Source organism: Salvelinus alpinus, chromosome 26 (assembly GCF_045679555.1).
Source record: "Salvelinus alpinus chromosome 26, SLU_Salpinus.1, whole genome shotgun sequence".
NCBI lineage: Eukaryota > Metazoa > Chordata > Actinopteri > Salmoniformes > Salmonidae > Salvelinus > Salvelinus alpinus.
The window spans coordinates 34,540,863-34,563,874 of record NC_092111.1 but is presented as its reverse complement, the minus strand read 5'-3'; the positions used below and the strand labels follow the sequence as shown (position 1 = coordinate 34,563,874).

The 23,012-nt window shown below is 42.8% G+C and overlaps 1 protein-coding gene across 3 annotated transcripts; it reads right to left on the bottom strand.

Annotated features, from left to right (window-relative positions):
* Positions 1-190: 190 nt before the first annotated feature.
* LOC139555231 (diacylglycerol O-acyltransferase 1-like) lies at positions 191-22,877 on the bottom strand. Of its 3 annotated transcripts, XM_071368854.1 has the most exons (18): positions 22,850-22,877; positions 22,234-22,592; positions 21,699-21,786; positions 9,179-9,219; positions 8,855-8,940; positions 8,536-8,588; positions 7,931-8,036; positions 7,620-7,748; positions 4,305-4,379; positions 4,024-4,127; positions 3,542-3,580; positions 3,353-3,394; positions 3,208-3,252; positions 1,798-1,910; positions 1,489-1,554; positions 1,192-1,279; positions 1,012-1,074; positions 191-874 (listed from the first exon to the last, which is right to left on the bottom strand). In XM_071368854.1, exons 2-18 carry the CDS (start codon positions 22,467-22,469, stop codon positions 728-730), a joined length of 1,521 nt encoding a protein of 506 aa, XP_071224955.1. In that variant the 5' UTR covers positions 22,470-22,592; positions 22,850-22,877; the 3' UTR covers positions 191-727. The 3 variants fall into 3 exon arrangements, with proteins under 3 accessions (XP_071224955.1, XP_071224956.1, XP_071224954.1); XM_071368855.1 differs by lacking the exon at positions 22,850-22,877 and having other exon boundaries at positions 1,798-1,843; positions 3,208-3,274; positions 22,234-22,687; XM_071368853.1 differs by lacking the exon at positions 22,850-22,877 and having other exon boundaries at positions 22,234-22,687.
* Between the last annotated feature and the right edge of the window lie 135 nt (positions 22,878-23,012).

The following is a 23,012-nucleotide window of genomic DNA, read 5'->3' as shown; positions in this document are numbered from 1 at the left end:
ACCAATTTGTCTTTAATGCAGCGCCGACAGACAAGTTCCTTACTTTCTCCCCCTTCTAGTTGCCTCTTCCATTTGTGGTAAGGCTGCAATTAGTTGGTTGTAATGGAGTAGAACAGACATTTCCATATTTTTCTTAGCTGCATGTGCAACTCCACCAGTTCCATTTATATAATTTACAAAGATTATAGCATAAAGAAAAGTGTCTATTTATTAGCAAACAGCATGCATTGTAGTGCAAACACATTACAGTTTCACAAGTGTAATAACAGATTTGGCTTGACTTATGCACAATACATGTGACTGGTTATTACTGCAGCCACATGAGTTCACACAACTTCAAATAAAAATACTCGGATCATTTAATCAAAAGGCAAAAAAGACGTGTCAAACGCATGAGAAAAAGCAGCACACCGATAGTAAGGTTTATCTATAGGAATGTCTGCATTGATCTTCATAGTTGTAGACTAAGTAAGAAACAGAGAAAAGGCCTACAAATGTTCTCTAGTTTTGTCAGGGCAGTGTTTCACAGCAATGATAGGACGGGATCCAAGTCTCTCTGATGTATAAGTGCATTAGAGAAATGGTTTCTGGAGGCCAAACTATTTACTTAGTGTAACATTCTTACTATTCAGTCAAGATTCATTTAGATTTCCCTTTCAAAGTAAACATTTGACATTCAATTTGTCCTTTAGTATAATGTATTGCTCCTCTGCTTGCGACCAACTGTTCATGATTGTGACATGTAATGTATTACGTAGTAGTCGTGGACATACATCAGCACGGCGACGGGCTGGCCAATAATGAGCGAGATCCAGACTGCGGCGTTGCCATGGTTACCTCTCAGGAAGCGGCCGACAAACCAGGCGAGTGGAATCTGAAAAGGTCAGTTTTAGGGGGAAACCTTTAACACTGAACTCTAAAGCCAGATACTTTAAAAACCTGTGTGTGTAACCATTAACAGAGGACCATGTCACCCAAATCCACTGTTTGATAATGAAAAGGTTGTCTGACCTGAGACATCATGCCCATAAACGCCCACAGTCTGAACATTTTCAGAGGAACGCTCACCAAGTACTGAAAGAGAGGGAGGAGGATTATTGCACAGTGCAGCCTTTAACACTGACATGTAAAATCAGGTAAGTCAAGTGTGAACCCATGAGTCAGTGTTCGATGGCAGCCACCCACACGAACCTCGTGAAAGAAGGCGGAGACCAGGAAGACGGCCGTCTGGGCGACCCACTTATTCGTTCCCCTCCTCATGATGGGCTTGTAAAAGTGGCTGTGGAGAACGGATGATGAAAATAAATGATTTATTAGTTTGGAACTGTAGACAGTAACCAAGAGTGTACTTTACAGTAGATCTTAAAACCATCCGTTATAATGTCACAGAAGGTTACGGCACTTAGTGAACACACACACAGCCATAAAGTCAGTGCTGTAGGTGGTGGTATTGTTCCAATCAATGTTATTTTTTCCACTCCTACTCACCGGAGGCACCACTTGTGCACAGGAATGTTCCAGTTAGACCAGAAGTAAGTGACCGTCTCAGAGTTCCTACAAAACAACATGTGACTGGCTCAGAGAGACAGTTGCAACTGTATTTGACATGGAGGGAAAGGATGTGCAGGGCAGCCTCGCTCTTGAAGTAAAAAAAATATGTTTTGACTAAGCTATTTTAGCATGACATCTATCACTACATGTAACCCAAACAGATGGTACAATTCACATGGTATCACTGCACGAATAACACAAACTAAAAACAAATACAAGGCTAACTGGAAATCAACATCCACTTACCACCAGTCCCGGTAAAACTCCCTGTCTCCAAACTGCATCAGCTCAGCTACGAAGTTCATGGAAGAGTGGAAAAACCAATAGAAAAAGATGAGCCAGATTAAATGATTGGGAACCTGTTGGGGTAGAGGGGAGAGGAGAGGAAGCCTTGTGCCATTAGACAGTCTGGACATTAAGGATTATGTACATACAGAACCAGTCAAAAGTTTGGACACCTACTCATTCAAGGGTTTTTCTTTATTTTTACTATTTTCTACATTGTAGAATAATAGTGAAGAAATCAAAGCTATGAAATAACACATGGAATCATGTAGTAACCAAATATTTTATTTGAGATTCTTCAGAGTAGCCACCCTTTTCCTTTGACAGCTTTGCACACTCTTGGCATTTAACACTTTTTTGGTTACTACATGATTCCATATGTGTTATTTCATAGTTTTGATGTCTTCACTTTTATGTAGAAAAGAGTAAAAATAAAAACCCTTGAATGAGTAGGTGTGTCCACACTTTTGACTGGTACTGTATGTATGTGTTAAATATATTTATATGTTTGATGAAATAAGACACAAACTATGAAATAACACATTTGTGTATCTTACTTCATCAAATAGTGTCCTTAAAGCATCAGTCAAACTCAGTACATATATACTGAACAAAAATATAAAACACAACATGCAACATTTTCAAAGACTTTACTGAGTTTATATTAGGAAATTCGTCAATTGAAATAAACGAATTAGGCCCTAATCTATGTATTTCACATGACTGGGCAGGGGTGCAGCCATGAGTGGGCCTTGGAGGGCATAGGCCCACCCACTTGGCAGCCAGGCCCAGCCAATCAGAATGAGTTTTCCCCCACAAAAGGGCTTTATTACAGACAGAAATACTCCTCAGAAATTCTCTGGTGGACATTCCTCCAGTCAGCATGCCAATTGCACACTCCCTCAAAACTTGAGACATCTGTGGCATTGTGTGACAAAACTGCACATGTTAAAGTTACCTTTTATTGTTCCCAGCACAAGGTGCACCTGTGATCATGCTGTTTAATCAGCTTCTTGATATGCCACACCTGTCAGGTGGATGGAATATCTTGGCAAAGGAGAAATGCTCACTAACAAGGGTGTTAACAAATTTGTGCACAAAATTTGAGAGAAATACGCTTTTGGTGCGTGTAGAACATTTCTGGGATTTTTTTTAAATTTCAGCTCATGAAACATGGGACCAACACTTTACATTTTGCGTTTATATTTTTGTTCAGTGTAGTTGATTTTATTAAAACACAGTCTATTTATGGGAGAGAGAAAAATGAAGAAAAAAAAATCGACTTTCTGTCAATTTCAGATCTTTTGGGGGGGCAGGGACAGCCCTAACGGAGACATGGGTTTAGGTTATGTGGTCTGTATTTGTACTCACAGCCAGTTTCAACATGCGCTCCATCATTCTGGAAAAGTCCATATCCTGCCATAGAGGGTACATGAAACTAAGTCACCCCTAAGCACAAAGGAATGGAGCAGTTGAATAGACAGAAGTCCAACAGACAACAGATGTTAATATTTACCTGGAATGGTTTCATGGAATTCTGAATCGTCGGCACTATCCACTGAAAAAAAATAACATCTAGATTAGTGCATGGTTAACATAAAAGTGACCCTTTAAATCAAAATAATTTTAATCTGGTTTGATGAGTGAAAATACACCAAATAGCAACAAAGGTAATGTCAGTATGGATAACACATAATGAACGTACCTGTTGTACCAATCCAATCAGTAACTGTATGAAGAAAAGCTGGAAAAGATTTTAGATGACACCACATCTTTAAAATGTATTAAAAGGGGCAATCAGCAGTTGCTACATCAATTTTTTGAATTTATGATATGTACCCATTAATTCTTGACGAATGTAACTTAATAAATGACTCATGAGATTAGTTTGTTTTAGTCCAATGTTTGTAAACAAAGTGAATGCAAACAAACACTGCATAGCCTCAAAACATGGTCAAAAAATAACATGGATGGTCCGTTCTTGCATCCATAGCTCCATCTATGAATTTGAGAGTGATTACATATCTCTAGTCCCATCCCTCAGCTTTTTACTGAAACAGTTGTGGGGAAAAACGCTTTAACTGCGATTTGGACCTTTAAAATATGTTTTCATGATCGCAGTGTGTATTATTTAGGGTGCATGTAAATAGCACAGCTCTGTTTTCCTTATATGATCTTTGACCTCACCATCTCAAAGAGTCTCCTCAACAGGAAGCTCTTGCGTATCCGTGGTGACCGGGGGAAGTTCAGCTCATAGCAGAGTGTTGGGGCAAACACAAAGTAATAGATATCTGTGGAGGGAGGACAGTGAAACACACAATACATTAATTCATCTTACACATGTCTTTTCAAATAAGAATTTTGTACGTAAAAATAGTTTATATTTGGATTTATGGATTTAAAAAAATTCAACTGTACATTGCAACTAGCTACTAGTCATTATGTTCTGCATCTCTTTCTGTTCTAACCTCTGTATGTGAGATTCCCAGGGTAGGACACATGAGCATGTACAGCTGATCCATTTGACTGGGCCACAGATGGACCTATGAGGGCATAGAAAGTGTGGATGAAAAAAAATGATTATTTCTGACAGCAGTACTTCTATTCAACCAATAGATGGCGATGGCAGAACAGTAACTTTTCAGAAAGTGTGACATTGCTGCATACATGAGGGTGCATCTAATCATCTGTGTGTGTTCGTATTTATTCAGGGGGCAAAATATACATATTTAAACAAACGTTGAAAGCTTTTCGCAGTAAACAACAGCCCAGCCAAAGAAACAGGTCACAGAAGTTACTCATACAGCAATGAGTCATACAGCTAATTAAATACCCGTCTATTTCTCCTCACATCACACGCATTTTGGAGAGGTCAGCGTAATTATCCTGGGATAGCCAATCAGATCTCAGCCAGCATCCGTGTTATCGAGAGGGCGCAAATTGAGAGAAGACCCAGAGCTGTGTGAGTGTGAGAGTGAGTATGTCAACATTCTAATTTGGCGATGCTATTCAGTTGACATAATTACACGAGCAGCACTGGAGTAAAGATCACAAATACCAATAATGTCAACCAGGTAGAGTGTTATCCTCTGGAGGGTGTACTGTAGAAAGATGGCAGCCGTAGAATTCGAAGCACCTCTAACATTTTTGGCTATTTGTGCTTTTACTTAAATGAATTTGTCCCTAATTACGCACACACGCAAACAGACACACACACGCAGCAAGTAAGGTAGGTAGTATGAAGGTAAACCTGTATGCTGAGTTCATCTCAGCCTATATTGCCTTCACGTTTTGGCCGTGACGGAGATATGGATTTCCCCAGAGAACACTGCTACTCCAGCTGCTCTCTCGTCATCTGACTATGTGTTCCCTCATAGTCCGAGAGCATCTGGTCGTCGCGGTGGTGGCACAGGGCTATTAATTTCTCTTAAATAGCGATTTTCTACCCCACCCCCCCTCCCCTCCCCTCCCCTCCCCTCCTCTCCCCTCCTCTCAACTGTCTCTCTCATTTGAATTCCATGCAGTCACGGTCACTTCTCCTCTCAAGCTTAACATTATTGTCATCTATCGCCCACCAGGTGCCCACAATGACATTGACACCTTGATCAGTTAATTTCCCAACGATGGCTCACCACTAATCGTACTGGGCAACTTTAACCTACCGACACCTTTCCACTCCTTTCCTCTTTTGACCTCACCCTTTCCCCAATCACAAGGCAGGCAATATGCTTGACCTCATCTTAATGTCTCGCTATCAACCCTACCTACTCAGCCCCTACCCAGATGGTCATGTGTCGCTGCAATCTTCACTCTCTCTCTTCCACTACTTTCTCCTCTTCTATCCTCTCTCCCTTCTGCTAAATCCTCGTCCTTCCTGTTTCCTGACTCTTCCACCCTACTCTCCTCCCTTTCCGCATCCTATGACTCTCACTGTCCCCTTTCCTCCCGGCCGGCTCGACCTTCCCGCTCCATTGCCGAGTCCTTCACTGCGTGCTAACAGAACAGGGCTGCGGACAGCTGATCGGAAATGGAGGAAAACTACCAGAGTACCTATCATCCTTCCACCACACACCTTCTCTCTACCTTCTCTTCCTCAGTATCCGCTGCTAAAGCCACTATCATTCTAAATTGAAATATTCTGTCTCCAACCCTGGGAAACTCTTCTCCATCCTCCTGAATCCTCCACCTCCCTCCGCGGACGAAATCCGCTACTCATTCACTAAGCCTACTGAGCCCACTGACCCCACTCACAGAACTACCACACTTGACCCCATTCCCCTCCTCCCATTGCGCACTTCCCTTATCAAGTCATCCTTGACCACTGGCTGCGTCCCCTCTGACTTCAATATGGCCAGAGTCCCTTCCCTTCTCAAGGAACCAACACTTGACCCCTTTCACGTCAAAAACTACAGAGCGGTATCCCTAATTTATTTTCTTTCAAAAACACATGAGCGTCTCTGACCAACTCTCTCATTATCTCCCTTAGAGTGATCTTCTTGACCCTAACCAGTCAGGCTTCAAGGCGGTTCACTCAACGGAGACCGTTCTCTTCTGTATCACAGAGCCTCTCCACTCTGCCAAAGCTGACTCTCTCTCCTCTGTTCTCATCCTCCTAGATCTATCCGCTGCCTTCCACACCTTGAACCATCAGATCCTCCTTTCCACCCTCTCAGGGTTGGGCATCATGTTCTGCACACTCCTGGATTGCATCCTACCTGGCAGGTCGCTCTACCAGTAGCGTGGAGGGGATCTGTGTCTGCACCACGTGCTCTCACTACTGGTGTCCCCCAAGTGTTCTCCTCTTTACACCAAGTCACTCGGCCATATCCTCACATGGTCTCTCCTATCATTGCTATACAGATGACACTTAACTACACTTAACTACCACCACTTCAAGCTCAACAAAACGGAGCTGCTCTTCCTCCCGGGAAGACCTGCCCGCTCCAAGACCTCTCCATCATGGTTGACAACTCCACAGCGTCCCCCTCCCAGAGTGCAAAGAACCTTGGTGTGACCCTGGACAACACCCGGTCGTTCTCTGCAAACATCAAAGCAGTGACTAGCTCCTGCAGGTCCATGCTCTACAACATCCATAGAGTACAACCTTTCCTCACACAGGAAGTGGCGCAGGTCCTAATCCAGGCCCTTGTCATCTCCCGCCTAGACTACTACAACTCACTGGTGGTTGGGCTCCCCGCTTGTGCAATCAAACCCCTGCAACTTGTCTAGAATGCCACAGCCTGCCTGGTGTTCAACCTTCCTACTTCCCCCCCCATGTCACCATTCTCCTCCGCACACTCCCTTGGCTTCCAGTCAAAGATTGCATTACCTTCAAGACCCTGGTGCTTGCCTACGGAGCAGCTAGAGGACCTGCCCCTCCTTACTTTCAGGCTATGCTTAAACCCTCAACCCGAGCACTCCGTTCTGCCACCTCTGGTCTTTTGGCCCAGTCAAAGCTCTTCTCTGTACTGGCACCCCAATGGTGGAGTCCCTGACCATCTTCCAAAAACGTCCGAAACCCTACCTCTTTGAAGAGTATCTTAAATAACTCCCACGGTGCCCCCGACGCACCCCACCCCAAAAAAGGTCACTTGTCTTTTCCTACTAACACTGACTTTGCTGATCGATACTTTGTTGAGGGAAAATGTACATGATATGATGTGTTGTCTCACCAAGCTATCTTAAGATGAATGCACTAATTGTAAGTTGCTCTGGATAAGAGCGTCTGCTAAATGACTAAAATGTAAAATTAGACAGTGGTACTACTGGTCATTAGTACTCACATGAATGGGAGCGGGTCAGGGTGCGGGCTTTGGTATGTCTAATCTCTCTGCACCACATGTTAACATCTTTATAGGAGTACAGCTTCATGAAGAGGATGGTGTACACACCCAGGGCAAAGACTCCACCAGCTGGACAAGAAAAAAATGATTGATATTATCAAGCTTTACAAAACTATTTGTGTGTCTCTTTTAAATACATCTGCTCTGAGAAAAGCCTTTAGTCTTTTTGATCAATAAATATTTGTAGCCTAGACACATTATATCTATGTATATGACCATGCAGTGTAAGCATCACGATCAGGCCATCTCACCTGGGGTCATGGAGGTCAGCGTGAGCACAGTGGCTGATGGGAAACAGAGGAGGGTAGTCAGATTGATCAAGTAAAGGAATGTTCCAGTCGTCTCTGAGATGGTGCCCTGCAGAGCAACAGGAATTAAAACCATTGTTAAGACAGTGGCCTGAGCACAGGATTACAATTAAAAATGTTTGGGATCTCTGTGTGACTGGGGTGGTCTAAAACGGCTGCCTCCAGAATACATGTACCAGTAAGAGTGTGGGTACCAGTGAGGCTGTGGGTTCGAATCCAGCCCACTCTTTCTAGTACATCCTTTCCCCTCTCCTCCCACCTTTCCTGTCAGTCTTTCACTGACCTATTTCATAAATATTATGGGGGTGAAATACAATAGAATCCTTATCTAAAAAAAAACAAGTGACCTTCCAAAGACACAAAGAACAGCCCTTGTTGTCAACTCGCTAGAGGAGCCACATTGGTTTTGATTAGAGGAAAATGCTGCCCCCCTCCATTTCCAGCTAACAGAGGTCTGAAATGTTTGTGTTCACGAGCAACAGAGAGATTAGTAAGATTTCACAGTGCATCGTTCACATTAGTCCCAGACATTATGGCACGACACTCACCATGGATAGCCTCCGCTCCGTGTACAAAGCTGCCATTACGAACACGTTGGAGACTGCAGGAGAGAGAAAATAAAAACAGACTCTGGTACTCAACAAAAGACAGCCGTATAATATTGCTACAATGTTGTTCCAAAATGAGTACATTTTCCCACACTTGGTGGAAAAACACTTGATGGTATTTTAAACAGGTATAGACTCAGGTTGCTAAGCAACAAAAGCCAGACAATGAGATATTCAAATAAATAGATTTTGGAAGATGTACAACCACCACAATAATACAGTTAGCATGCCAAAGAGGAAACGAATTTAAGCTATATACCAATGACAAGGCATGGTGCAGGCCAGCTATATGGGTCTTTTAAGAACAGTGAAACAACTTGGATGGGGTCCACCAATATCCCATATCTATCAGAGAGAGGAGGGAAAGAGACAAAAAAAATAAAAAATCACATGGATGGATATTTTTGTTCACAATGAGTTAGTTATGAGAAGCTTACTACAGAAGCTGTGGTCAAAATGAATGGATCTGCAGTCGTGATGGGAGATACAGTTAGGATCTCAGTGATCAACAAATGATGATATAGAAGTTTAACGTCGCCTAGACTAATAGGTATTTGGGGTGCCTAAAGCTGCACATACTTACTTTAGAAGATTCTCCAGGAAAAGGCGTGCATTGCTCAAGACCTGCAATAGAAGAGATTTTGTAATCAGTGTGTGGCAGGTAGCCTAGCGCTTAAGAGCGTTGGGCCAGTAATCAAAATGTTGCCTATGAGCAAGGCACTTAACCCTAATTGCTCCTGTAAGTCTGTCTGGATAAAAGTGTTTGTTAAATGATTAAAATATAAAATGTGCTTTAGGGCTGACACTATTTAGTCGACTGGTCGATTGTTTAGTTAACAGGCTGTTGGTAGACCAAGATTTTTTTTCGTCGATCAATGGCAAATATATATATTTGGCACCTGTCGAAGTGGACTAATCCATTGCGGTCTGCTGGGATGACACACCAGTCGTATATTTACCATCATTTCTAATCTACAATGTTTGTTTGGTTATGGAAAATGATTTGAATGCATTCAATATATTATTACACTCTTACCATTGTCATTGAGGAGTGCACATGTTTGCAGAACACATAACCTAGGCTACACTTGAGAAAAAGTTTACTTAAATTCCATTTGCGAGTTGTCAATTTATGAATTGTCTTTTTTTGTTTGGAGCGCTCCTGTCAATCTTGAGAAGGGACACAAACACACTTGATTACGTATAGACTAGGCCTACCTCAAATCAAATCACATGTTATTGGTCACATACACTTATTTAGCAGATGTATTCGAAATGCTTGTGTTCCTAGCTCCAACAGCGCAGTCGTATCTAACAATTCACAACAATACACAAATCTAAAAGTAAAAGGAAATTAAGAAATATATAAATATTAGGACGAGCAATGTCAGAGTGGCATTGACTAAATACATATAAGATGAGTAAAGCGGTATGTAAACATTATTAAAGACCAGTGATTCCATGTCTATGTACATAGGGCAGCAGCCTCTAAGGTGCAGGGTTACGTAACCGGGTGGAAGCCGCCTAGTGATGGCTATTTAACAGGCCGATGGCCTTGAGATAGAAGCTGTTTTTCAGTCTCTTGGTCCCAGCTTTGATGCACCTGTACGGACCTCGCCTTCTGGATGATAGTGGGGTGAACAGGCCGTGGCTTGGGTGGTTGCTGTCCTTGATGATCTTTTTTGGCCTTCCTGTGACATAGGGTGCTGTAGGTGTCCTGGAGAGCAGGTAGTTTGCCTCCGGTAATGCAGACGGTGCAGTTGCCATACCAGGCGGTGATACAGCCCGACAGGATGCTCTCAATTGTGCATCTGTAAAAGTTTGAGGGTCTTAGGGGCCAAGCCAAATTTCTTCAGCCTCCTTCACCAGACGGTCTGTGTTGGTGGATCATTTCAGATTGTCAATGATGTGTACGCAGGCGAACTTGAAACTTTCCACCTTCTCCACTGCGGTCCCGTTGATGTGGATAGGGGCGTGCTCCCTCTGCTGTTTCCTGAAGTCCACGATCAGCTCCTTCGTTTTGTTGACGTTGAGGGAGAGGTTATTTTCCTGGCACCACACCTCCTCCCTGTAGGCTGTCTCATTGTTGGTAATCAGGCCTCCTACGGTTGTGTCGTCTGCAAACTTGATGATTGAGTTGGAGGTGTGCATGGCCACGCAGTCTTGGGTGAACAGGGAGTACAGGAGAGGGCTCAGAACGCACCCTTGTGGAGCCCCAGTGTTGAGGATCAGCGGAGTGGAGATGTTGTTTCCTATCTTCGCCACCTGGGGGCGGCCCGTCAGGAAGTCCAGGACCCAGTTGCATGGGGCGGGGTTCAGACCCAGGGCCTCAAGCTTAATGATGAGCTTGGAGGGTACTATGGTGTTGAAGGCTGAGCTATAGTCAATGAACAGTATTCTGATGTAGGTATTCCTCGTCCAGATGGGATAGGACAGTGCAGTGCGATGGCGAATACACCGTCTGTGGATATATTGGAGCGGTAAGCAAATTAAAATGGTCTCGGGTGACATGATCCTAAACTAGCCTCTCAAAGCACTTCATGATGACAGAAGTGAGTGCTACGGTGCGATAGTCATTTAGTTCAGTTACCTTTGCTTTCTTGGGAACAGGAACAATGGTGGACATCTTGAAGCAAGTGGGGACAGCAGACTGGGAAAGTGAGAGATTGAGTATTTCCGTACACACTCCAGCCAGCTGGTCTGCGCATGCTCAGAGGATGCGGCTAGGGATGCCGTCTGAGCAGACATCCGTGCGATGGTTAACACGGTTAAATGTCTTACTCATGTCGGCCACGGAGAACGTATTTAGCTTGTCTGGGAGCATGACGTGTCCGCGACGTGGCTGGTTTTCCCTTTGTAATCTGTGATTGTCTGCAGACCCTGCCGCATACCTGGCCTGTGCGCAAATGTAGGCCTATAAAATGTGTCCATTTGGGGATCTGATACTATTTCTGATTGTCTTAACTCACCATCACCGTGGAGCTTCTCAAAGTCATTTTTTCTTTGCCTCAAACAATAAGTAAACAAAGTCTGTAAAATGTGCAAATGAAAATCATAACTGGCACACAGATCACTAGAAATGGTACGATAACTTGGCATGCCAAATGAAAAAGGTTGCCAACCGCTGGTGTAGCATATTACCCGGCAACTTCAGGAGCTTAAAAAAGGTAGAATCTGCAAAAGGCCAGCAGCAGGTGGAGGAGGGTCAGGATTTGGTCTTCTGGTTAGGCTCCTCTTTAGTAATTTGTCTTAAATAAAATAAATAATAATATTATTTTTTTTTTTAATCGCTGTGCTTCAAGCATCAGACAAGCACAGTAGCCTACATATAGTTGATTTTATTCAAACATAGAATGTGTCTATATATGGAAAAATACATGTTTAAACATTTTGACCAATTGATTGTTTGAAAGAAGAGACTACTCTTGGTCGACCAATATTTTTTGTTGGAGACAGCGCTAATGTGCTTTATCAATTGGAAATCATATGGGAGTGTCCACATCAAAGGTACACTGATAGCCTAGGCTTAGGCTATGCCATTCTTATTAAAGGGATTCTCCAGTACTTTTGTATACTTTTTAGCCAGTAGTTATGAAAGTAGCACTCATGAGCCAAAAGTGGTCCCTAAAAATGGCATACTACATCACATTATGGGCAGATATGTGCACCACGTCATTGCTCTCGCTCTGTGACTCATATGGCGTGGGGCTAAAGCTCATTGGTTAAACTCAAATTGCTAGGGTGCTGGCCCACGTGGGGGGGAAATGTAGAATGCAACTGGTTTTCTGGAAGCTGTGCTGCACCATTTTCCCCTACTAGGGATTTCATGGTTAATTGAGGTAAGACAGTAATTCTGCGCATAGATTATGCATGTATGAACTACACATTGACACATCCAGCCCAAAACAGGAGGTTTAAACAAATACTTAGTAGTCACCAAAGTTCCGGAGCATGTCTAACTTCTCTATTGTATTGACAAAATTCAGAGAAAAAAAAAGAAAAAAAATCGTATGAAGGAAAAGACATTGATCAGTAGTCATTTCTGTTCCAGGGTGTTAGTTTAGTAGTTAGAGGAACGCACACCAGTCTGGACCAGAGATAGAATCCTATCTTAATTTTGACAGGTCAAAGTCTACTGGCCCATGTTGATATGAGCCATACTTAATAATCTCCATTCTATGAAGGCTGATAACAACAATCTAGTCAGGCAAAAGATAACCCCGGGGACCAACCCACACGAGGTCTTCACAGGTCTAATACGTCCATTCCCAAATGGACCCATCGCTTTCCCACCCGACCCAATATGCATAACTTATTAATATTTAAAGGAGACCCGTTCCGAATGGACTCGAGGATAGTAAGACCCGTTCCGAAAAGGCCAGTGAAAAGAAAACAGACCCCAAGAGACCCGTTCAGAGAGTAGAAAAACCATATATATATAAAATCTCTGCCCAGCCTGGCCAAAAGGGTGTTTAGCATCCCCAGTGGCTCTGCAAGAACGGAGAATATATTCTCTGCTGCTGGCCTGCTCTCCAGGCACCGTCGCATGAGCCTGAAGCCACAGACAAAAATGAATTTAAAGGCTATAAAATGATTTAATACAAAGAAATGTTGTTTAAATGCTGAGGGCCTAATGTCCCTGACTGCCTACCATCCTAGTGTGTCACACTCACAATGTGTTTCTTTGTAGGCTATAGCCTTGAAATAATATAGCCTTCTTAGACTGTCTGGCTCCTGACCTATTTAGAGTGTTTCTATGCTGTAGCCTATTTAAAATGGTGAGCTTCTTACATTCATCTTTGTTCATTCAAATCATATGGTTTGGTTTCAATACTTCAAAACCAAATGGTTGGTCCAGGTAGCCACAAAAATAGATGGGTGTTGGTTAAATTGTGGAGTGGCAGCGAAATTGTGGAGTGGAGCGAATTTGGAGTGGCAGTTTTTTTTCTTCCTGTGAGTGCATACCGCTCCATGAGCGATGAACGGGATTTGCGACCACTCAACTCCGCTCACATACTCTGGAAGCAAGTCCCCGCAGCAATGCTCCATATTAATGCTCATGATTTTGGAATGAGATGTTCGACGAGCAGGTGCCCACATACATTTAGTGTAGCTAAGCATCAATTATGCATGTAGCCTTTAGCTACCTAACCTAACATACACTACCAAATGTATGTGGACACCTGCTTGTCAAACATGTCATGGGTTGGTCCCCCCTTTGCTACTATAACAGCCTCCACTCTTCTGGCAAGGCTTTCCACTAAAATGTTGGGACATTGCTGTGGGGACTTGCTTTCATTCAGCCACAAGAGCATTAGTGAGGTCGGGCACTGATGGATTTGGCCTGGCTCGCAGTCAGCGTTCCAATTAATCCCAGTTATCCGATGGGGTTGAGATCAGGGCTCTGTGCAGACCGGTCAAGTTCTTCCACACCGATCTCAATGAACCATTTCTGTATGGACCTCGCTTTGTGCATGGGGGCATTGTCATGCTGAAACAAGAAAAAAAGGGCCTTCCCCCAAAATGTTGCCACAAAGTCAGAAGAACAGAATCATGGAGTGTGTCATTGTATGCTGTAGCGTTAAGATTTCGCCTCACTGGGGCCTAGCCCGAAACATGAAAAACAGCCACAGATCACTCTTCATCCACCAAACTTTACAGTTGGCAATATGCATTGGGGCAGGTAGTGTTCTCCTCGCATCCGACAAACACAGATTCGTCCATCGGATTGCCAGATGGTGAAGCGTGATTCATCACTTCAGAGAACGCGTTTCCACTGCGCCAATGTCCAATGGTGGTGAGCCTTACACCACTCCAGCCAACGCTTGGCATTGCGCATGCTGATCTTAGGCTTGTGCGCGGCTGCTCGGCCATGGAAACTCATTTCATGAAGCTCCCGACGAACAGTTCTTGTGCTGATGTTGCTTCCAGATGCAGGTTGGAACTCGGTAGTGAGTGTTGCAACCGAGGACAGACAACTTTTACGCGCTACACACTTCAGCACTCTGCGGTCCCGTTCCGTGCGCTTGTGTGGCCTACCACTTCACGGCTGAGCCGTTGTTGCTCCTAGACGTTTCCACTTCACAATAACAGCACTTCCAAATTGACCAGGGCAGCTTTAACAGGACAGAAATGTGATGAACTGACTTGTTGGAAAGGTGGCATCCTATGATGGTGCCACATTGACCTTACTGAAGTGCTCTAACTTTCAATCTCCTGCCAATGTTTATCTACGGAGATTGCATAGCTGTGTGCTCAATTTAGTTTTTATACATCTGTCAGCAGTGGGTGTGGCTGAAATAGCCAAATCCACAAATTTGAAGAGGTGTCCACATATTTTTGTATATATAGTGTACATGACCTGTTAAATATGGAAACTGCAATATTGATGGTTTATTGACACAGCCTACATACAGTGGATAGATGGAGGCTAGGCCAGGAGCCCTTTAATAGAAAGAGAAACCTGGTTAGGCCTACATTAAGCAGCACATGCAGAGGAACAAGCCCTTTCTAACTAGCTAGGCTTCATTGTGACAGAATAATATCCTTGATGAGCCCATTTTCTTACGTCAGATGGCATCACTACTACACAACGCTTGTCAGGCGGAATCTGACGTAAGACGATGTGGTAAGCCATCTGTAAAGGATTGTTGCAAAAAGGACCGTGGACGTCATGCCCATAGAAACACATTCAAATTAATTCTATTTCTATGGACATTCCTCGCTGTTAGATCTGTTTTCTAGCACACATATCCCCTCTTGCCAGCAATTTTCCACTTGAATTTCATAATTATTCATTACCGGGTACAAAGAATATAGGGATGATTTCTTGGGAATGGCATAGCGATCATGTTTCAAAGACAGATTAATACCGGCTTTGGAAATTAGACTTCTCGCTCAGATGCTTTGAAGACGACGGGAAGCTTTTCCAGCGGTCTCTCTTCAAACAGAAATAAATGGGTGTTTATTTTTAGCTAGAAGACATGGGATTCTGTCCGTATTCATTTCAGTAATTATCATTTAAGAAATCCTCCCCTCTGTCCGTGCAAGTTAGAAATTCGATGTTCTGCCGGAAAAACGATAAAATACCCTTGAACTTCCAGTCACACTTTTGAAGGAGAACAGGAAAATGGTTATCCTCAAAAGGAAGAAATAAATGCTCACCTCAGACTGTGTCCTCACTTGACCTTCCCCTTGGGGACAGAATTAACTGTAACACATCATCTGACAAATCAAACGCTTGAAGGGAGTCATGAGTGCTCTGGCCTCCCCAGCAAAGTCAACTGACAGCTAATGCCCATTGCCCACTCCATTACTGTAACAATGCCAGCAGCATAGCATACCAGGCAGACCGTGTTTGCACTGTGTAAATAGGTTGCACCTTGCTTATCTAAACAGTGCAAACTTGACTGATCAAAAACATCAGAAACCGCATTAAACCTAACTAAAATGGACCTCTGGTTTGTCTAATGGACCTATGTCAGAAAACTTGCTTGGCTGTGTTGTTTGACCTCTGTCCGCCAGTAGGCTACATGAAGCAGGTGGAGTAGTACAAGGAGTCAAAATATGTGAAGTGACACATTGTAGAGAGATTAGAGTAAGAACTCCTGTCAGGCTCCTCTCAACGTGTTAGTGTTAAATACCCACCACAGAGTCTATCTGCCAGTGTCAAGAGAGGTGACTGTCTTTTCTGTTACAATGTAAAGTTTTAGTTAGTTGATATAAGGACAAGAAAGTGATCTAGAAGTGAGTGAGTGGGTGAGAGAGTTGAATGAGGCAAGCTGTATAACACATGGCCAAGAAGCATCGGCTCTCGTCCGAAGTCCCCAAGTCTCTTCATAGCTCATATAACACTTCTCTCTCATAATAAAATATGAGGTGGCAAGGGACGAGTTCCTTATTCTCTTATCAAACTGATCATAATTTTAATGTTTGCCGTGCACAGGCGTAGCGTGGATAAAATAATGTTTACCATTGCTATTGAGAGACAGCACTGAAAATACATTACCACACCATTGAGCTACAACGGTTAGCTACTGTATGCATGATTCTCAATGTGTAGACGACAGCACAAGAGAAGCTGAGATCGTCTGCCTATCTCAGCTAGGTATCAAAACAACTGCAGCTATTGGCAGGAAAGAAGAAATGTAGGCCTACTGAGACAGATAATCAACCATCCATCCTCAAAGCTCTTCAGAGTTGAGTCTGCACAGAGCCAATGAATACCCTGATTGACAGAAGAGTATTCAACACAGTACTCAAATAATTCCAGTCTGAGTTCCAGAGTCTAAAAAAGACAATATGGGTCCATGCAGATTGATTTTAATAGCTCCAATATAGCCGCTCAGTTGCCAGCAGCATCACTGTATTATCTCTGTGGCTCTAACCTCAGGGCACCTCTCCTACAGCAACTGGCTTCCAGCTGAAATAGATCAAAGACCAGACTAACGGAGTGATGGTGGTTCACAGAGCAACCAGAGGCTTCTGCACAGCCTGCTTTATGAAAATGTAGCAGTGGCCTACTTCTGAATGTCTGTCTTGAAAACACCTTTTAGATCAGGTGATTATTCTGTGAAAGCGGTTTAAGCATAAATAGGTCTAGACGATTTCAGTGGCAAAACAGGGGCACAATCCCAGGCCTAGATTTGGTAGTTTATTTGGTTCCCATTGGCTGTTGGGAAAGCAGGTGCTACTCTTCCTGAGGTCCACACAGAACATGTCATAATAATGAACATTAATAGACAAAAGCAAGTCAAGGACAGAACCCCATACATTTAAAAACAATCCCACACAGTCTACATATCAGTACATACACAAAAAATATCTATGTCAAATAGAGGAGAGGCGTTGTGCTGTGAGGTGTTGTTTTTATCTGTTTTTTAAAACCAGGTTTGCTGTTCATCTGCAAAATCTGAGCTGGAAGTGAGTTCCATGCAATCATGGCTCTATATAATACTGCACGTTTTCTTGAATTTGTCCTGGATTTTTTAGTACTGGATTTGGGAACTGTGAAAAGACCGCTGGTGTGTGTCAGCGCTGTATGTAAGTTGACTATGTAAACAATTTTGAATTTAACACATTAATGTTGCTTATAAAAATAAGTGATGCAGTCAGTCTCTCCTCTACTTTTAGCAAGGAAAGTCTGGCATGCATAGTATTGATATTATCCCTCCAATTACAGTGAAGAGGATCGAAGTGCATCTCTTTATCACAGACAGATCCCTCCCCATCTTTACAACCATTGAATCAATAGGTTTTGACCATGACAGTTTACAATCCAAGTTAACACCAAGTAATTTAGTCTCGTCAATTTGTACAACTGCCACACCATTCATTACCAGATTCAGCTGAGGTCTAGAACTTAGGGAATGATTTGTACCATATGCAATGCTTAGTTTTAGAGATGTTCAGGACAAGTTTATTACTGGCCACCCATTCTAAAACTGACTGCAACTCTTTGTTTAGGGCTGCAGTGGTTGCTGACACGTATAGGGTTGAATCCTAAGCATACGTAGACACCAGGGTTTCCTTTACGGAAAATGTTGCGCCGGACATTTGACCGGCAACCTTTTAGTTTACCAGACCCATATGCATTGGGTGTGTAACCGGATTAGGGCGTCCACCCACGGTGCTCAGAATGATTAACCTGATTAGGGCGTCCACCCACGGTGCTCAGAATGATTAACCTGATTAGGGCGTCCACCCACGGTGCTCAGAATGATTAACCTGATTAGGGCGTCCACCCACGGTGCTCAGAATGATTAGCCTGATTAGGGCGTCCACCCACGGTGCTCAGAATGATTAACCCGATTAGGGCGTCCACCCACGGTGCTCAGAATGATTAACCCGATTAGGGCGTCCACCCACGGTGCTCAGAATGATTAACCTGATTAGGGCGTCCACCCACGGTGCTCAGAATGATTAACCCGATTAGGGCGTCCACCCACTGTGCTCAGAATGATTAACCCGATTAGGGCGTCCACCCACGGTGCTCAGAATGATTAACCCGATTAGGGCGTCCACCCACGGTGCTCAGAATGATTAACCCGATTAGGGCGTCCACCCACGGTGCTCAGAATGATTAACCCGATTAGGGCGTCCACCCACGGTGCTCAGAATGATTAACCCGATTAGGGCGTCCACCCACGGTGCTCAGAATGATTAACCCGATTAGGGCGTCCACCCACGGTGCTCAGAATGATTAACCTGATTAGGGCGTCCACCCACGGTGCTCAGAATGATTAACCTGATTAGGGCGTCCACCCACGGTGCTCAGAATGATTAACCTGATTAGGGCGTCCACCCACGGTGCTCAGAATGATTAACCTGATTAGGGCGTCCACCCACGGTGCTCAGAATGATTAACCTGATTAGGGCGTCCACCCACGGTGCTCAGAATGATTAACCTGATTAGGGCGTCCACCCACGGTGCTCAGAATGATTAACCTGATTAGGGCGTCCACCCACGGTGCTCAGAATGATTAACCTGATTAGGGCGTCCACCCACGGTGCTCAGAATGACAGAAATCACATTTAGAATATGGTCATTCATATTAACAGAACATGCAAGTCGAGGATGGAACTGCAATGATGTTAGAATAACTGTCCACATTTACTTTTCCTCAGCCAACAAGCTGAGTAACGAACAGTAAAATCACTAGCCTATGTAAATCTACTATAGTAGAAAGGTTTAGGCTACCTATTCTATTGGTCAGATTGTGGAGGAAGAAATAGCCTGTTCCAAACACTCTGGGACAGTTGTGGGACTATAGATTCCAAGTTCATACAACTAGTAGTCCTAGGCTACATTAAAAACAACTTAAAAAGCAATGAGTCTGATGTAACAGATCAGAACGTTTAACTTTATAATGTTGATTAACTATTATCTCTTCACATTATAAGTGCAGCAATGTACACAAAGCAGGAGGATACATGTGAATGTTAGTTCCATAATGCAATTAGCAGGAAAACACTCTTTTCAAAAGGGCACTGAACATGTGAGCAGTTTTATGTGTCAGAGTTGAAAATATTGTTTAGAAATTTAGAAAGAGGGGAGATCTATTAGGCTATTTTGAAGCAAGGTATGACATGCCTCATCATATGTATTAAAACATTCAGGTTTCAAACAATTACGTATGTTTTCAAAACACATACTGCCTCCAGCTCTTTGCAAAGTGGTGTGATACGCTGATGAAGCCTGCCTTCTGTTGCCACGTTCAAAACAACTGGGAACTCTCTGACTTAAGTACGTTCCAAACTACTGCGGGGAAAGAACACGAGCTCCGACTGGGGATAAACACATTTTTAACGGTCATCCAACTCGCAATTCCAACTCAGGAACTCTGGCCTCTTTCTAGGGCCCCGACTTTCCGACCAGAAGATCACTGACTTCATGATTTAACCTCGTATTTTTCAGAGTTCCCAGTTGTCTTGAAAGCACCACCAGATGCTGCAGCAGCAGCAGCTCTCGTGCTATCTGACAGTTTTTCCACTTAAAGGTTCTGTATCTGTACACGTGATAAATAATATACATAACAAATGTACTGTACACACATGCCAATTTAATTCCACTAAATTATGCAAATTAACCTACAGACCGATAAGCATGACCAGTCAAATGCATTTCCATCAATGAAAAGGTTAAAAAGCAATGGGATTTTTTCTTCTCCCGGACAATTGGCCGGTGGCAATTTTATTTATCAGCTTTTCTTAATAAATATATATTTTTTAAATGGACAAAAGCCAGCTATTACCTGCTAACGGAAACCCTAGTAGACACACTGGCTTTGCTTAATGCCAGTTGCAGGTCATTAGTAAATATAGAAAAAAAGAGTAGAGGGCCAAGAGAGCTGCCCTGCAGTACACCACACATTTACATGTTTTAAAGAAAACCCTGTGTTCTATTAGAAATATTGCCATATCGTGGATTCAGAGCTGAGGTTGAAAAGCCATAACAAGTTTTTTTATTTTTTTTATTTTAAACAAGTTGTGGTCAATTATATCAAAGGCTATAATGAAATCTAACAGTACAGCTTCCACAATCTTGTTATTATCAAATTACTTCAACCAATCATCAGTCATTTTTGTCAGCGCAGTACATGTTGAGTGCCCTTCTCTATAAGCAGGCTGAAAGTCTGTTTTTAATTTGTTTACAGAGAAATAGCATTGCATCTGGTCAAAAACAATTTTTCCCAGAAGTTTGCTGTAAGCTGATTGGTCAGCTGTTAGAGCCAGTAAAGTGGACTTTACCATTCTTGGGTAGTGGAATGACTTTGGCTTCCCTCCAGGTCTGAGGACATTGTTAATAATAAATCAAATAAAAAATTATAGATGAGGCAATATATTATTTCGCTACTATTCTCAGTAGCTTTTCATCTAAGTTGTCTATACCAAGTGGTTTCTCATTATTGATGAACAACTTTTCCACTAACTTTATAAAATTCAAAATTATAATGCTTTTCTTTCATTAGGTATTTTTTACATTAATATGTTGTTGGCATTTTATGCCTAGTTTGCCAAAGAAAGTAATTGGCAACACTAGAAGGTTTTGTTATGAATAAGCCATCTGATTCAATGAAAGATGGAGTTGAATTTGTCTTTCTGCCCATCATTTAATTTCAAGTATTCCAACACTTTTTTCCCCCATCATACTTTGTCAATTATTTTGGCTTCATAAGACAATTTCTTCTTTTTGTTCAGTTTAGTCACAATTTCTCAATTTACAGTAAGTTTGCCAATCAGCTGTGAACTCCTTTTGCATCGTCCCACCAAACCATACAGCTTTTCAATTCCTCATCAATCTACAGGGCCTTAACAGTTCTAGCAGTCAGTTTCTTAATAGGCGCATGCTTATCAATAATTGAAAAAAAAAAGGTGCATCAATTGCAGCATGCTCCTTATTAAATCACATCAGAACCCCCCCGGAAAAAAATAAATATATATATTTTTTAATTATGATACTTTTTTGAGTGTGTACCGTTGAAATAGAATGATTCATAATTATATTTATATGGTGTGTACATGTCCATATTTCCTTAATCATAGAAGTGGATGACAATTTAAATGTACAATTTCCTATGTACAGAAGGTAGGCTAGCACTTACCAGCATGACCACACACCAGTTGAGGATGCCTCTATAGTTACTGTATCCACTGGCTGAGCTGAGCAGGGACTCCTGGAGGACATGGCAGCTGGGGAGCCAGTAATAAGGAGTTGATGATTAGTTGAATCAACACACTTTGTTGTGCGTCATACAGCCAGGACCAAGATTGAGGATCACTGAATGGTGTACAGCCATAGCTCACTGGTGTAGCACATTTAAATTCACTGCAGAATAGCTAGATGATCTGCAAATGTAGCCTATAGACATGTGGCCTAGATTTCTCTCAAACACGTAGCTAAGCAAAGAGAACATACATGGCGTAAGTGAACCTGGCTGATTAGTCTTTGGCCTCATATTATGAGGAACCTATAGTTAATACCAAAGGCCTTCAATACATAACATAAATAACAACATAACAAAAGACCAGTGACAGGCAGCTAGAACTGAAGACATCAGGGATTGAAGACGTGTCTGTGAGCTCAAAAAGCCGTGTGTTATGCTTTACCGTGGGTTATGCTTCTGTGTCCTGCTTTACCTGAGTCTTTCGCAGATTTTGCTCCTCTCCTGTGGTGTCCTGACCGGCTCGTGCACATGTTTTTCCTTCTTCACCTTCCCGTTGCTGTGGCTCGGATGGCTTGGCGTTTTTTCCCATGCGCTGCTCTGCTTGCTGCCATTGGCATGTTTCGAATTGCCCCCCGCTGGCGTGGGGCCGATGGTTGATCTTCTTGTCCTGCCTGTCATCATGGGGACTCTGTCGTTTCTGTCGCCCATTTCCTAAATTTGATACATTCAACCTTATCTTGCTGGAATTGCACTAGACGTTTCTCCCTCAAGTCTCGGCTGGAAAGTCCAGCCCGTGTTGTCAGCAAGCTGTAGAGGAGCGGGCTGTAGTCCCTGTTGTAAACGTCAACATTCGGTTGATTGAGGAGGAGCGATAGTTTGTATGAGATTCTATGGGGCTCGCTCCTGTCGTCCTGAAGTGAACCGACAAGGACTTCGGGAGTTGAAGTTATTTTTGTGCTGCCAAGTGGCGCACCGTTTTAATACTTTTGGATTAAGTCATTATAAAAAAGCCCTATAAAATATTTGAAATATTATTAATAAACATGCGTTTTTACTCAAAGTCCACTCACAGCCACGAATTTGCTTACCAGACGATGAAATCGGTGAGAACATAAAACTACAAATGCCTTGAGCCCGCCTTAATATATTTACAATTGACAGTGAATGAGCCAATAAGATGCGTAGATTTTTAGAACGAGATCCTTTTTCACCAATCAGATAACATAAAAATATAAATCCCTCCTCAAAATA